This window comes from Lactuca serriola, chromosome 7 (assembly GCF_051521515.1).
Source record: "Lactuca serriola cultivar US96UC23 chromosome 7, Lser_US96UC23_V15, whole genome shotgun sequence".
Lineage (NCBI taxonomy): Eukaryota > Viridiplantae > Streptophyta > Magnoliopsida > Asterales > Asteraceae > Lactuca > Lactuca serriola.
The window spans coordinates 149409192-149424297 of NC_136414.1; the positions used below are offsets into that span (position 1 = coordinate 149409192).

Here is a 15106-nt window from a genome sequence, read left to right on the forward strand (position 1 = left end):
TCGAACTAAGAATGTGTTAAATGGATTTAATTAACATTCTAACGAAGTGTAGGAGGTTGAAGTGACAATTAAATTAAGATAAAAGGGTAAAGTGTCACAAAAATATACCTTGATAAAAGATAAAATAATTTATAGAAATTATGAAATGACCAAGCTGCTTTTTGTTTGTTGAAGTCAAAATGTCTACAGTCTGCGGATCACATCTGCAAGTCTTTGCAGTAAAAAAAGGTGGACCAAATGTCTGCAGTCTGCAATAAGAAGACTGTTCGTTTTTAACGTATGCAACTGTTGAAATAAATTGATTTTTCAAACTTAATTTCGTATCATAAACATTAAAAATGTATTTTATTTTCAGCAAAAATAAAACAAAAAAAAAAAAAAAAAACCTACAGGGTTGCTCGTTTCTTTTTTTGTTTGTTTAGGTTAAAATGGGGTCTGAAGACCTTTGAAGACAGTGGTCAATGTCTGCGCCAGGAAGACCTCGTACAGACGTTATTTGATTTGCGCACTTCCAAAAAACAAACACTTTGCAAAGACATATGTCTGCGCGGCGCAGACAAAAAGTGGTTACGCAGATCTTCACAAAAAAATCAAACAACCCTTAAGTAAAGAGAGAAAAAAGAACTATAGTTGTAAAACTTATATTTTAATCACCATTCGTAAACTTCCTCCTCATTTTCCCTTATTTTCCTTTGAGAAATTAAATATCCTTCTACATTTTATTCCTACTTACTTCCTACCATATCAAATGTTTACATGTGACACATTTAATGACACGTTTAATGAAATCGATAATATTTTAGTCAACTTATCCACATTTAATATGGGTAGGAAGATAGTAGAAATAAAATGTATGATGCTATTTCATTTCTCTTTTTCCTTTTTCCGGTTAAACCTAAAGAAATTGTCATGTTTCGATTCCCCTAATTTTTTATTTTATATTTCATAATATATTTTACACAAATATTATTATCTTTTTGTAGATAATTAAGCTCCATACATTTTTATATAATATTTTTAATTTTTTAATATATATATATATATATATATATATATATATATATAATTTATTTATATATTATAAAAGTTGAAAAAATGGATATAGAGAATGTGGTAATAGGGAGTAAGGGACGTACTGGAAATTTTTCACCACAACCACACCCATGGTCAAATGGTGCGGAGTTGGTACTCCTTGCAGTCTTAAGAACTCACGCAACCCTTGGTTTGCCTTGGTTCCTTTGTCTATTTTCTCGTTTATTCATATCCAACCCCTACCTCTATAAAAACCCTATACACCTTCCTATTGAGGCTGCTACATGAGAACAAAAAAAGGAGAGAGATGAGAAGGAAAGATATAAGAGGCGAGAATTTAAACCCAAAGAAAAGGTTAATTATGTAGCATCAAGTTCCAAGTAATATTTTCTTCTCCTGATTTTCATGTTTATAGAATTCCTAAAACCATATATAGCCTTCCATTTCTTTTGTTGTCCAGTCAACCTATTGGATTATAGAAAGACAACAATGTGTATGTTCATTACGTATTCATGAATTCAAGGGCTATACTTATTACAATATTAGGAAATTTTTTAAATGATAAAAGGAAAAGAAGAAAGAGCAAGTGGAATTGATATGATCAGGCTTCCTAATGAAAGCCTATTCCATCTCTTTAATGTCAATGTAGCTTTGAATTTTTACATGCTAAAAAATATGTAGGATAAATATAAGAAAAGTTACTAATTTTAAACGAAAATTCAATTTCGACACTGCGTTATTTTTTTGTCTAAAATTGGACATTTCATTTTTAGTTTGTTACGATTCTGACTACTTGGCGATCAACCCAGTTGCCTGCAAACGTAACATGATGACGTGCTAATTCTAATAACACGACATGTTGTAATGGCATATTGATGTGTTAAAAATGAAAAAAATGCACAAAAGACATTAGGTTGTGACTTTTTTCAATTTTCACACTAAGTTTTATTTTTTATTTTTTTTTTTCAATTTCAAAACTCCATATTTTTTCGAAATTGGAAATAATATTTTCAAAAAACATTTAAGTGTATTTTTAGGATGTTACTGGTTTGTACATGTTCCATTAGATTACCATGTTCACGGGAGGGGTTAAAATCCCAAGGTATGTACATGCGCCATAAGAGTACCATGTTCATCGGGGGGTAGAGATGAAAAATGGCAAGCGCCAGTGCATGTGTTATAATAGTATCATGTTCATGTGAGGGATAAAATCGGTCAAGGATTTGTGCATGGTTCGTAATAAGAAAATGCCCACATGAGGGATGAAAAAGGTGTCTGTGGATGTGTTGTTAGAGTACATTCCACCCATGACTTGACTAACGCATGTAGCAAGAACCCCCAAAACCATGTGGTCACAAGGAGTAAAGGTGATGAGTTACAAAGAAAACTTAAGGTAGGTTTTTCCGATATGATATTTAAGATTTATATGATGTTTATGAGTTGATGATGACTTCCTTATAGTGTGCTACATGATGAGTATATGTGATATGTGTTTTGAAACCTGATTATATAAAAAGTTTATTATGAGTCAATCCCTTTCTATCTACCCAGATTTCAAGTCCGATGTTGCATTTTGATGTGTGTCTCAAGTGACGATTAGTAGATGATGCTTTAGAGACTATGAGAGATTTGGCGATTTCATGACTAATTTTTGTTCATTGAAATCTTTCCATCTTTTCTCATTAAAGCATTTTGATATTTATGAAATCTTTAAAATAACCTCATTACTCTTTTTCTATTTTAAACACTTAAACTTTAAAAGAATATCCAAAGTTCTTTGACAAATATTGTTAATCTTTTCTCTTGAAGTACTTGTAAAGTATAAAGCTCTTAGTTAATATTTTACACAATTCTTTGGTAAATCTCTTTATTCGTTTCTGTTTTTGTATTTTGTAACACTCTAAAAATTCCAACCAATTTAAACTTTTCAAAAACAACCCAATTTCATAAAGTTATTACAAAAAGGTTCTCAATACATTTATTATCAGAGTATTCCCCAGAAACCACATCGTAAACACATAAAACTCGAGGAGCGGTACGATCATGCCTTTTCCTTGCCACAGTCTCCTGAAGTACCTGAAACATTTAAACTACAACTGTAAGCCCGAAAGCTTAGTGAGATTACCCCAAAATACCAACGCCATACAATCATAACCATATCATATAACCAATACAGAACAACCATGCACTTCGGGTCTACTGTGTGACTGGTCCGCCGCACCGGCCTACAGTCCACCTGGTCTACCCACCGAGTCTAGCCATATACATCGAGTCTACAGTGTGATTGGTCTGCCCGCACCGGGCCTTCAATCCACCTGGTCCACTCTCTGAGTCTACAGTATGACTGGTCCGCCCGCACCGGGCCTTCAGTCAGCCTGGTCCACTCTCCGAGCCTCGGCACGTCTGGTCCGCCCTCTTGGGGCCTACAGCCTATCTGGACCGCTTGCTGGGCCTTCGGGATAACCGGTCCGCCCTGGGTATGTTGGCCTACAGCACAAATTAGGACCCGCCTCAACCCAACCCCAGTCCAACAACCATGTGCACATAAACATACAATCATATAACATTACGCATCCAATCAAACCGATCTAGCAGATCACATATCATAACATCATCCTAACCGGGATACTGACCTAACCGGTCACTAGCATAGCATCATCCTATATACCAGGAAACCGACCTTAACCAGGTCTCTAACATATACCATCCTAACTACCAGGATGCAACATAGCAAAGCATTAACATAACAACAATATCCGGATTACAATCCGATAAAGGACCGGCCTTGGTGCCTTAGACCCTATTGATATAGTGAGGATAACTCACCTCGCGACTGCTGACTGAAAAGGATAAGTTCACACTGATCCAACCTCCGACACGAACTCCACCACTGATCAATACCAAAAGACTGAACTCAATAAATACCCATAATTACCAAAATACCCCTGGAAGACAACTGGTCAACTCTTGGTCAAAGTCAAAGTCAAAGTCCTCAGTCAAAGTCAACCCTCCTAACTGACTCTACTCGCCGAGTCAACCCGCTGACTCGTCGAGTCTTCATGCTCCGAAACTCCCATAACATGACTCAACTCGCCGAGTCCCACAACTCTGAGTCTAACCGCACTCAACTCACTGAGTCATCCCTTGACTCACCGATTCACAACTTAATCATAAAAGGTTAGGACTCCACGACCAAACACGTCGAGTCCAAGAACAGAATCGTTGAGTCCAAGGTAACATTCAACGTACTCACCGAGCTGTTCTTCCAACTCGTTGAGTTCCTGCCCATCTTCATCCAACTTGCGTAGTTGACCCATGTGACTCGCCGAGTACCTCTAGTTCTTAATCCATACAGTGGTTTTCCAAGCGATGCAAGGGCTCCAAACCATAGATCCACTCCCCTACAACCCATCCATCACTTAAAGTGGCAAACTTTACATGAATCCAAAGAGATCTAAGCATAAAACACACTTGGGCTAAGGTTTGGGACAAAGGAACTTCACCAACAACTCTCATACAGGAACTTTATGACATAAGGGACCATAACAAGCTTAGATCTGAAGTAGCATCCTCAGATCCAAGCTTCTATCTCGAATTAGATCTCATATTAATCACCATACATGAATCCATGAAGGAGTAGCTTAAGGAAATGGTTCCTTACCCCTGAAATGAGCGCAACTAACTATAGATTTCTAATCTCCCCAAGCTTCCTGATACAAGCCTCCAACCTCCAAGCTTCAATCACCAAAGATCATCCTCCAAGCTCTAATTCACTCAACAATGGGGCCTCCTCACGAATTAGGGTTTTCTGGATCTAAATGAGCAGCAAAGAGGCTGAGGGGGAAAACATAAGGTTCCTTATATAAGGCGCAAACCCTGAAAAATAGGGTTTCTCATTCTAGGACCAACTCGCCGAGTCTAGCCGCCGACTCGCCGAGTTGGTCACTAAACGCGTGACCAAAATCGCGACTCGACTCGCCGAGTCTCTCCATGGACTCGCCGAGTCTATCCTTCTTAATTACACCAAGCACCCTGAACTTGCACTTCTGAACTCGGGGTGTTACAATTCTCCCCCACTTAAATTAGGCTTCATTCTCGAAGCCTACTACAGCTCACAATTCCCGATAATGTCCCCACAATGCATCTCCTGGTATAGACCGACCCAGGTTCCTCCGATCGCTGCTGTCGAACCTCTAAAAAGTCCAACCCTTCACTCCCATAGTTTCGACAACCGATTCAAGCTGGCCACCGGCTTCTTTCTCTGATAACTACCCTCATTAACCAATGATCGCCTGGTGGTACTTTCATCGCCCCAACTCACAACAATCATTTGTCCCTTACAAGGCTAGACATCACCCTAGACCACCGGGTCCTGTCCCAGTACCAAGCTGGTATCCGTTTCCTTGACTGGCGTAGCCTTGTCGAATTCACTTATGGGACTCATCCTGCTTCCCTTCCGAAACCATCTCGTTTCTTTCCGAGCTGACAGGATGGCACATCCTTCAGCTCCTGAGCAACTCCCATGAGCTCTCCCTTGCAGACACATACGCATGCCGAACCTGCTCTAACATCCTTGGGCTGGAAACCCGACACACTGACGATACCTTTACACATCCCCATGAAGAATTACCGCTACATATATATCTTCCTGATCACAACCATACTGGAAAATCTAAGGCTCCATCCTTGTATCCTCTCCGAACCGTTCTGGTTCTACACTACCAAAAATCCTTCCGCAACCTCAACAGACATCTAACCCGGATGTGTTCCCATACCACTAGTACCATCCGAGTACTCACTACCAATAGCTGAAGTACTGCCAATAATCCACTTACTCCACTTCCTTCTCTGTTGGAGTACCCATGCTCCTTCCGGAGCTACATGCCATTCCTTTTCAGGAAATCCACCCAACAACCCTTACCGAACCTACACGTGCCACTGAGCTCTACTTCATTCTACATTATCCATGTAGAGCAACTGCTATCCTCGAACTTCCCTAACTCTGAATCTGCTTGCAAGGACTCTCGGGTCCATGTACTGCTTTCACTAACTTGATCAACACTTGGGGCCAGACCATATCAATCATCATTCCCTGGCAACGCATCTCCTCATTCTCCTCATACCGAATCCACTAACATGTACAGAGTCTTCAGCATGACTGGACCGCCTTACTAGGCCTTCAGCCTATCTCGACCACTCTCGGAACCTTCAGCATGTCTGGACCGCCCTCCTGGGCCTTTAGCCTGTCTGGACCGTTCACAGAACCATCAGCATGTCTGGACCGCCTCTCTAAGCCTTCAGCCTGTCTGGACTGTTCTCCCGAGCCTTTGACCTGACTGGTACGCCTTTCGGCCTTCAGTCTTCCCGGTCTGCTCAACTAGCATACATCATTCCAACTACCCTTCCAGGGAGTCCTTCCCGTTCATACTGTTCTAGCCCCTTAGGGGTTCCGAACTCTCGTCCCGATCCCGGAATCCTTTCCATGGCCTAAACCTAGGCCTAACATCAAACACTATCTTTCCTGAATCCATGGTCTGCTCCCTGCCCCCACTAGTCTGCCACTTACTCATACCAGCCCACACTCTTGGCTAACTGAAACACCGTTGACTCCCAAACAACTAATTAACCTCAAATACTTGTCGGTCCTCCTGAGAATTTTCCAATTCTCCCCACTTAGAGCACTGACTACTAACCACCTGTGACCCAACCGACATCGCGCATCTCGAACTCTAAGGGAGTTCGACTCCCCGCTGAACACTTCTCAAAACACAATTGCTATACCCGAAAACAAGACCAATCAACCAAAACCTGACCATCAATCCCTTGGGTGCTAACTGATTCCAACCCCTAACTACCGACCCCTCAATAATACCACAAACCCGAAAGATAGAACGAATACAATACCATGAATGATGCGAACAAGACTAGCAGATATAATACTCCATAGCAACCATAAGATAACAAGATATCAAAAAGGAAACATATCCACAGCTGCATCCAGCTCTGCCTTGACGTCCTCTGCTATAAGCTGAAAAGCACGCCCCTGAGCCCTCGGGGGCTCTGATCCACCCTGACCTCCACCCGTAATCCTCAAAGTGGCCGGTGCTGGAGCCTGCACCGATCCTGCAGCATGCTATGGACAGTTGGCCCTCAAGTGACCAACCTGATGACACTGATAACAAATCCTCATATCCTAAACTGGGGCTGACTGACGGCAATCCCTCGCATAATGCCCCTCTCTCCCGTACTTGCAGCACATACCATCGGACCTACAAACTCCAGTGTGACCCTTCCCGCACTTCCCACAAGTGCGGCTGCTCTGATCTCCCAACCTAGAATCAACGGTCTTGGACCGTTTCAGCGCCGGTTGCGACTGTGTTGGGGCCTGCCTCTGCTCTCTCAACTGCAACTCAATCTCCAACTCACGCCGCCGAGTGGCCTCCTGCAACTCCAACAAGGTCTCTCACTTCTGCGTAGACACAAACTGCCTGATATCCTTCTTGAGCATACTCAGATATCGGGACATCGGAGCCTGCTCCGAAGCAAACTCTAGGCAAAGCATCGCCCTCTCAGTGAACATCCTGGTGATATCCGTCACCGACTCTGAGTCCTGCTTCAGCTCTAGGAACTCCTGAGCCAACCTCTCCCTCTCAACCCGTGGAACATAACGGGTACTGAACATCTCCGGGAATTGATCCCATGAAACCGCAGCCCTCTGTGCATCCGAATATGACCCCATGGTCAATCTCCACCAATCCTTCGCCCCGAGCCTCAACAGGTTCAGAGCGCATCTCACTCTCTGATCAGCAGGGCATGAACACGTGAAGAAACACCCCTCCACGTCTAACAACCATCTCAAAACAACAATCGGGTCCTGAACTCCATCGAAGGTAGGGGCTTTGTATTATCGAAGTCCCGATATTGAAAACCTTTACCGGCTCCTCCCCCTACCGCTGCTATAGCTATTGTAGCCGCCGCGGCAGCCGTCTCTGTAAGAGCTGCATAGCGCTCATCAAAATAGTCAACCATGGCGGTCTTGATCGACCCAAACAGTTCTAGCAACTCGGCCCGGAACAACGCAGCAACCTCATCATGCAGGATCTCACGAATCCTAGCATCCAACTCGTCTGTGCTCATCTGACCAATAACCTCGGGTGGTGCTGACCCACCCTGACCGCCTCCTCCTGCTCGCGATCCTGACCCGGATCCACTCCCAGCATGCCTTGTAACCACCATGCTGAAAATACCGCAAAACATCAGACGCTCTCCCAGAACCCCAGGAACCAACTCCCAACCCAACCCTAGAGGTTGTGGCTTCCTTGATACGCGTATGGGTCCTGTGCTTTCAGTAGTACGGGCCCATACTACCTTCCACACCTACCCATATTTATATCAGGTATCACCACAACACCCTAGTGATGAACATACATAACAAGCACTCAACCCTCACTCCTAGAGGAACACTGGAAATATCATACAGAAAGAAACCCTAGGTTAGTAGGCATCATAAATAAGGCAACTCTATCATGAACCTGAAGATCCCTAGCCTAGTACTAGCATGCTGTTCTATCATATCTCATAGACAAATAACTTGTGTGGTATTTTGGGGTTACTTACTGGCTCCGGCTGATCGTACCTCCGCGTCCTCCTTTACTCATTTTGAAAACCATTTTAAATTCTCTTTTGAAAACTCTCCTTGATTTGAGACTGGATTCACACGAATGTTCCTCCAAATCACTCAAACCAAGGCTCTGATACCAACTTGTAACACTCTAAAAATTCCAACCAATCTAAACTTTTCAAAAACAACCCAATTTCATAAAGTTATTACAAAAAGATTCTCAATACATTTATTATCAGAGTATTCCCCAGAAACCACATCGTAAACACATAAAACTCGAGGAGCGGTACGATCATGCCTTTGCCTTGCCACGATCTCCTGAAGTACCTGAAACATTTAAACCACAACTGTAAGCCCGAAAGCTTAGTGAGATACCCCCAAAATACCAACGCCATACAATCATAACCATATCATATATCTGATACAGAACAACTATGCACTTCGGGTCTACTGTATGACTGGTCCGCCGCACCGGCCTACAGTCCACCTGGTCTACCCACCGAGTCTAGCAATATACATCGAGTCTACAGTGTGATTGGTTCGCCCACACCGGGCCTTCAATCCACCTGGTCCACTCTCTGAGTCTACAGTATGACTGGTCCGCCCGTACCGGGCCTTCAGTCGGCCTGGTACACTCTCCGAGCCTCGACACGTCTATCCGCCCTCTTGGGGCCTACAGCCTATCCGGACCGCTCGCTGGGCCTTCGGGATAACCGGTCCGCCCTGGGTATGTTGGCCTACAGCACAAATCAGGACCCGCCTCAACCCAACCCCAGTCCAACAACCATGTGCACATAAACATACAATCATATAACAATACACATCCAATCAAACCGATCTAGCAGATCACATATCATAACATCATCCTAACCAGGATACCGACCTAACCGGTCACTAGCATAGCATCATCCTATATACCAGGATACCGACCTTAACCAGATCTCTAACATATACCATCCTAACTACCAGGATGCAACATAGCAAAGCAATAACATAACAACAATACCCGGATTACAATCCGATAAAGGGCCGACCTTGGTGCCTTAGACCCTATTGATATAGTGAGGATAACTCACCTCGCGACTGCTGACTGAAAAGGATAAGATCACGCTGATCCAACCTCCAACCCGAACTCCACCGCTGATCAAAGTCAACCCTCCTGACTGACTCCACTCGCCGAGTCAACCCGCTGACTCGTAGAGTCCCCATGCTCCGAAACTCCCATAACACGACTCAACTCGTCGAGTCGCCCCAAGACTCGCCGAGTCCCACAACTCTAAGTCTAACCGCACTCAACTCAATGAGTCATCCCTTGACTCACCGATTCACAGCTTAACTAGAAAAGGTTAGGAATCCATGACCAAACTCGCCGAGTCCAAGAACAGAATCATCGAGTCCAAGGTAACATTCAATGTACTCGCCGAGTTGTTCTTCCAACTCGTCGAGTTCCTGCCCATCTTCATCCAACTCGTCGAGTTCACCCATGTGACTCGCCGAGTACCTCTAGTTCTTAATCTATACAATGGTTTTCCAAGCCATGCAGGGCCTCCAAACCATAGATCCACTCCCCTACAACCCATCCATCATGTAAAGTGGCAAACTTTACATGAATCCAAAGAGATCTAAGCATAAAAAACACTTGGGCTAAGGTTTGGGACAAAGGAACTTCACCAACAACTCTCATTCAAGAACTTTTTGACATAAGGGACCATCACAAGCTTAGATCTAAAGTAGCATCCTCAGATCCAAGCTTCTATCTCGAATTAGATCTCATAGCAATCACCATACATGAATCCATGAAGGAATAGCTTAAGGAAATGGTTCCTTACCCCTGAAATGAGCCCAACCAACTATAGATTTCTGATCTCCCCAAGCTTCCTGATACAAGCCTCCAACCTTGAAGCTTCAAGCACCAAAGATCCTCCTCCAAGCTCTAATTCACTCAATAATGGGATCTCCTCACGAATTAGGGTTTTCTGGATCTCAATGAGCAGCAAAGAGGCTGAGGAGGAAAACATAAGGTTCCTTATATAGGGTGCAAACCCTGAAAAATAGGGTTTCTCAATCCAACACCATCTTGCCAAGTCCAACCGCCGACTCACCGAGTCGGTCATTAAACGCGTGACCAAAATCGCGACTCGACTCGCCGAGTCTCTCCATGGACTCGCCGAGTCTATCCTTCTTATTTACACAAAGCACCATGAACTTGCACTTCTAAACTCAGGGTGTTACATATTCACTTTTTATTCATTTATATTTAATTATTTTTATTTGCAGAAAAATATTTTATCACCAAAGAGCGCAAAACTCCTAGGCCAACTTTCATGATGTTCACGCCACTCCAACAAAATACAAAAAATATCACAAAATAACTATATACAAGTTGCCATAGGTGTGAATCATATGCTTAAAAAGCGCATAAGGATGTAACAAAAATTTTTAGTATTCGTTTATAGTACGATGCTATCTTAATAATAGTTTCTTGACTCTTTTTAGATAAAAGAAATAGAAAAGGCAAAACATATTCATAGATGGTGTAATCTTTGTGCATAAGAAGATGGCGTAAGTAAAAAAGTTGCATTTGTATGCTTTAGCATGTTGTTACATTGTGTAAAGTGTTCAAATAGAATTAGAGTGCATTGCTTGTATTGATATCTAAAGTAGATTACATATATGGTAAATAGATTCCTATTATTGTATGTATATTGAAATTTGGAGATTCTTATTATTGTTATTTACAGGTGAATATGTTGATTATCCCATTTAGAGTCCGTCGTTATGTTGCCAAATTTTAGAAAAAAAAAATAATTACGGTATTTTTATTGTTATGCTTATTGCAAGATAAAACTAAGAATAAGTGTAGAAAAAGTAGTGGAAGAGGTCGGTGTGATGAGTCAATCGATGAGGTTGAATGCATCAAACGTGTACTTGGAAAAATGCACGGTGATACACAGGGTGTGGTAGGAAATTTAATTGCCCTTGATCAATAGTTGACTTAACAGTTGGGTCAACAATTTACTTAACAAATACAACAAATGATATTATCTCAAAACCCTAACTCCCAAGTCGCATCGTTTCACTTTCATTTTGTTCCCTCACAATTACAAATTTCAAACTATTAAGTCAATGATGCAGATGATGGAAATCATGAAAGTGATGTAGGTGATGGTTAATTATACGAAACTTTTAACCAATTTCCTAAAATATATTTATGTTTGTAAAACGTTATATGAAATGTGTTATAAATGAGTTGAAATGTAGAAACTGAAAAAATAAACAAAAAAGAGGGAAATGTAATTTTGTATGATAATGGCAATGACATGTCGTGCCTATCAGTTTAACTATGCGACAACATGGCGTGGCTATAGGTAGACCAATGGCGATGAGATGTCGTGGTTAAACAATATATTAATTTTTTAAAATTTACAATTTCTTAAAAGGATGTAAGGCCACTTGGGTTATTTCAAATCTAAATACAACACAAATACAATTATTTTATATACCATATGTTATGTTACGATACCTAAAACCTTACACTCAAATCTAAATGTAATTGAAACATGTTTATTTTTTACGGGGTAAAATCAATGTTTTAAAAACTGGTTTTTTAGTTGAACCGATATGGTGATCGGTTTCGGATTCAACTGGTTCAACGGTCGGCTCAACCGGTTTCTATAATTTTCACATTTTTTTTGTTATTTTCCTACATACATATAGACATCCACAAATTTAAAAATTAAAAATGTACATAAATGCAAGTTTAAAATCAATCAAAATACATTAAATACATATAAACATAAGTTTTACATTAATCCCCGTACATTAAAAATAAAATAAAATATAATATGGAAACAAAATATAATTTAGATAAATAGAAACACATTAAAAAACTTGATAACGCTTACCACGTGTTTTTATTCAAACAAAATCAAAACATATTTAAAAAAAAAAAACAAAAATTTGTTATGAAAATTATTCATTTACATGTGTGTTTATTTAATTTAACCGGTTCATCCGTTTACTTTAATCAGTTCAACTATATATTTGTTAAAAACCGACTGATTCATTTCTGTTCGGAAATAAACATATAACTGTGGTAACTGAACCGCTTCATTCTTTGGTCTCCGGTCCAACCGTTTCGACCGGCCGGTTCAAACCGGTTTTTAAACATCGGGTACAATCGGATGGTGTAAGCCCAAATTGGGGCAATAGTTATGATTATCATTAAATCATTAACGCAACTTGGGTTGTTTCAAATGTTAATACAAAATAAATGCAATGTATTATATCAGATATATTATGTTACGATACCTAAAAGCTTTCAGTCAAATCTAAATATACTTGCGATTGCGACTTGTTTAATTTTTAGTGGGTATAAATGGATAGTGTAAGCCCAAATGGGGGCTTAATTTGTGATTAACATTAAGACATTAACGCCACTTGGGTTGTTTCCAATCTTAATACAAAACAAATGCAATGTATTAAATACGATATGTTATGTTACAATAACGAAAAGCTTTGAGTCAAATCTAAATATACTTGCGACTTGTTTATTTTACTGGGTATAATTGGCCAGATTGTGTAAGCCCAAATGAGGGATTAATTAGTGATTATCATTAAGACATTAACGCCACTTGGGTTCCTTACAAAACAAATGCAATATTTAATATTTAATATATACGATATGTTATGTTACGATACCTAAAAGCATTCAGTCAAATGTAAACATACTTGCGACTTGTTTTATTTTTACTGGGTATAATTGGATGGTGTAAGCCCAAATGGGGGCGTAATTTGTGATTATCATTATGACAATAGCCACTTGGGTAATTTCAAGATTTAAATCAAAGGCCTTTGTGTCCGATGGGGAAGTTTTGGCGACTTTGCATAAATTGCATGCGTACGTTATTCACCTTTGCACATGCATATCAAATGAGCATCCAATATCACATAACATCCTATAAATACCCGCCATTTGTAAATCATGTATCTCCATCATCGAACATCAATTATCCAACAAAGTAACTATGGCAATGGTGTCATTTAAACTTGTTTGTTTCTTTACCCTAGCAATTCTTCACACCATCAATGCCCAAAACTCCCAACAAGATTACTTAGATACTCACAATGCAGCTCGTGCCGAAGTGGGTGTCGCAAACATTGTATGGAATGCCACTGTGGCTGCCTATGCTCAAAACTATGCTAACCAGAGGAAAGCCGACTGCAATCTTGTCAATTCTGGTGGACCTTATGGTGAGAACCTTGCTAAAGGTAGTGGTACCTTCTCAGGCACTGCAGCAGTGAATTTATGGGTAGCTCAGAAGCCTTATTATGATTATGCCACAAATACTTGTGCTGGTGGACATGTTTGTGGACACTATACTCAAGTAGTGTGGAGTAATTCTAATCAACTTGGATGTACTAGGGTTCAGTGTACAAATAATAGTTGGTGGTTCGTTATTTGCAGCTATTATTCTAGTGGAAACATCGGTGGCCAATCTCCGTACTAGTGAACTTTGAGTTGTGTTGCTGGTTATATATAGAGATATATAACATACGAATAAATATATATACATATTTTTGGTGTAATAAAGAATTAAAGTGATACTGAAACATTGTTTGTCTTTCGATTGCTTGTGTTCGTCTTTTTCTCTATCATATTTTGTAATTATGTATTTAGCAAATATCTAGAGGAAACTGAGTCCAAAAATATCATAACATCATACTGATCATATACTCTTACACGAGATCTTATTCAAGAATTTTCCAGAAAATATCACAAAATATTGAAACTTGAAGTTTAGTATAATGATAGACACATGCATTAACGAATTGATATTATCTACCCGCACTTGGTACCTCAAATACAAATAAATTCTAAAGGATCGTCCATGCACCCTTTCATATTTTTATCAATATTTGTGTAAATTACATTTTTGGTCTTTGAATACACCTAAAATTTTCGCTTTTAAAAAATGGTTCTGGTCCATAAAAAAATCGATTTGTAATTTTGGTCTTATTTTTGAAGTTTCCAAATGATTTGAGTAAATTATAAAAATCAATGTTGTCAGTCATGTTTAAAAAAAATTGCAAAATTAGTCGAAGTTTGAATTTCATGGTTTACTTGTAGAGTTGATCTTCATAGTAACCTTCTTACCACTACAATGACGAAGCATGAGGTCATGCAGCTGTGGAGTAAGAAAGAAATTGTGGGGCAGTTACCAAGTAGTTGTATGGGTAGCGGCGGTGTAAGGATAGGAAGTATGGTTGTGCATGTAGTTGCAAGGCATTACGAACATACTATAGTTACAGTGCTCAATGAAGAAGGGTGGTGGTGCTCGATCAATGGGTCAGATCAGTTTGCGGCGTTTCGTACGCCCAACCTACAACAAATATTAGATCAACTCATGTCTATAGATAAAGCCACTTCGTACAAATGTGACCTTAAGGCAA

At 40.3% G+C, this 15106-nt stretch overlaps 1 protein-coding gene across 1 annotated transcript; it reads left to right on the forward strand.

Annotated features, from left to right (window-relative positions):
- The first annotated feature begins 13663 nt into the window (after positions 1-13663).
- On the forward strand, positions 13664-14205 carry LOC145061467 (pathogenesis-related leaf protein 4-like). The gene has a single exon (XM_079008944.1). It carries the CDS (start codon positions 13681-13683, stop codon positions 14161-14163), a length of 483 nt encoding a protein of 160 aa, XP_078865070.1. The 5' UTR covers positions 13664-13680; the 3' UTR covers positions 14164-14205.
- Positions 14206-15106: the final 901 nt, after the last annotated feature.

Coding starts and splice junctions, on each gene's coding strand:
- LOC145061467 (XM_079008944.1), top strand. CDS start 13,681: ATGGCAATGGTGTCATTTAAACTTGTTTGTTTCTTTACCCTAGCAATT.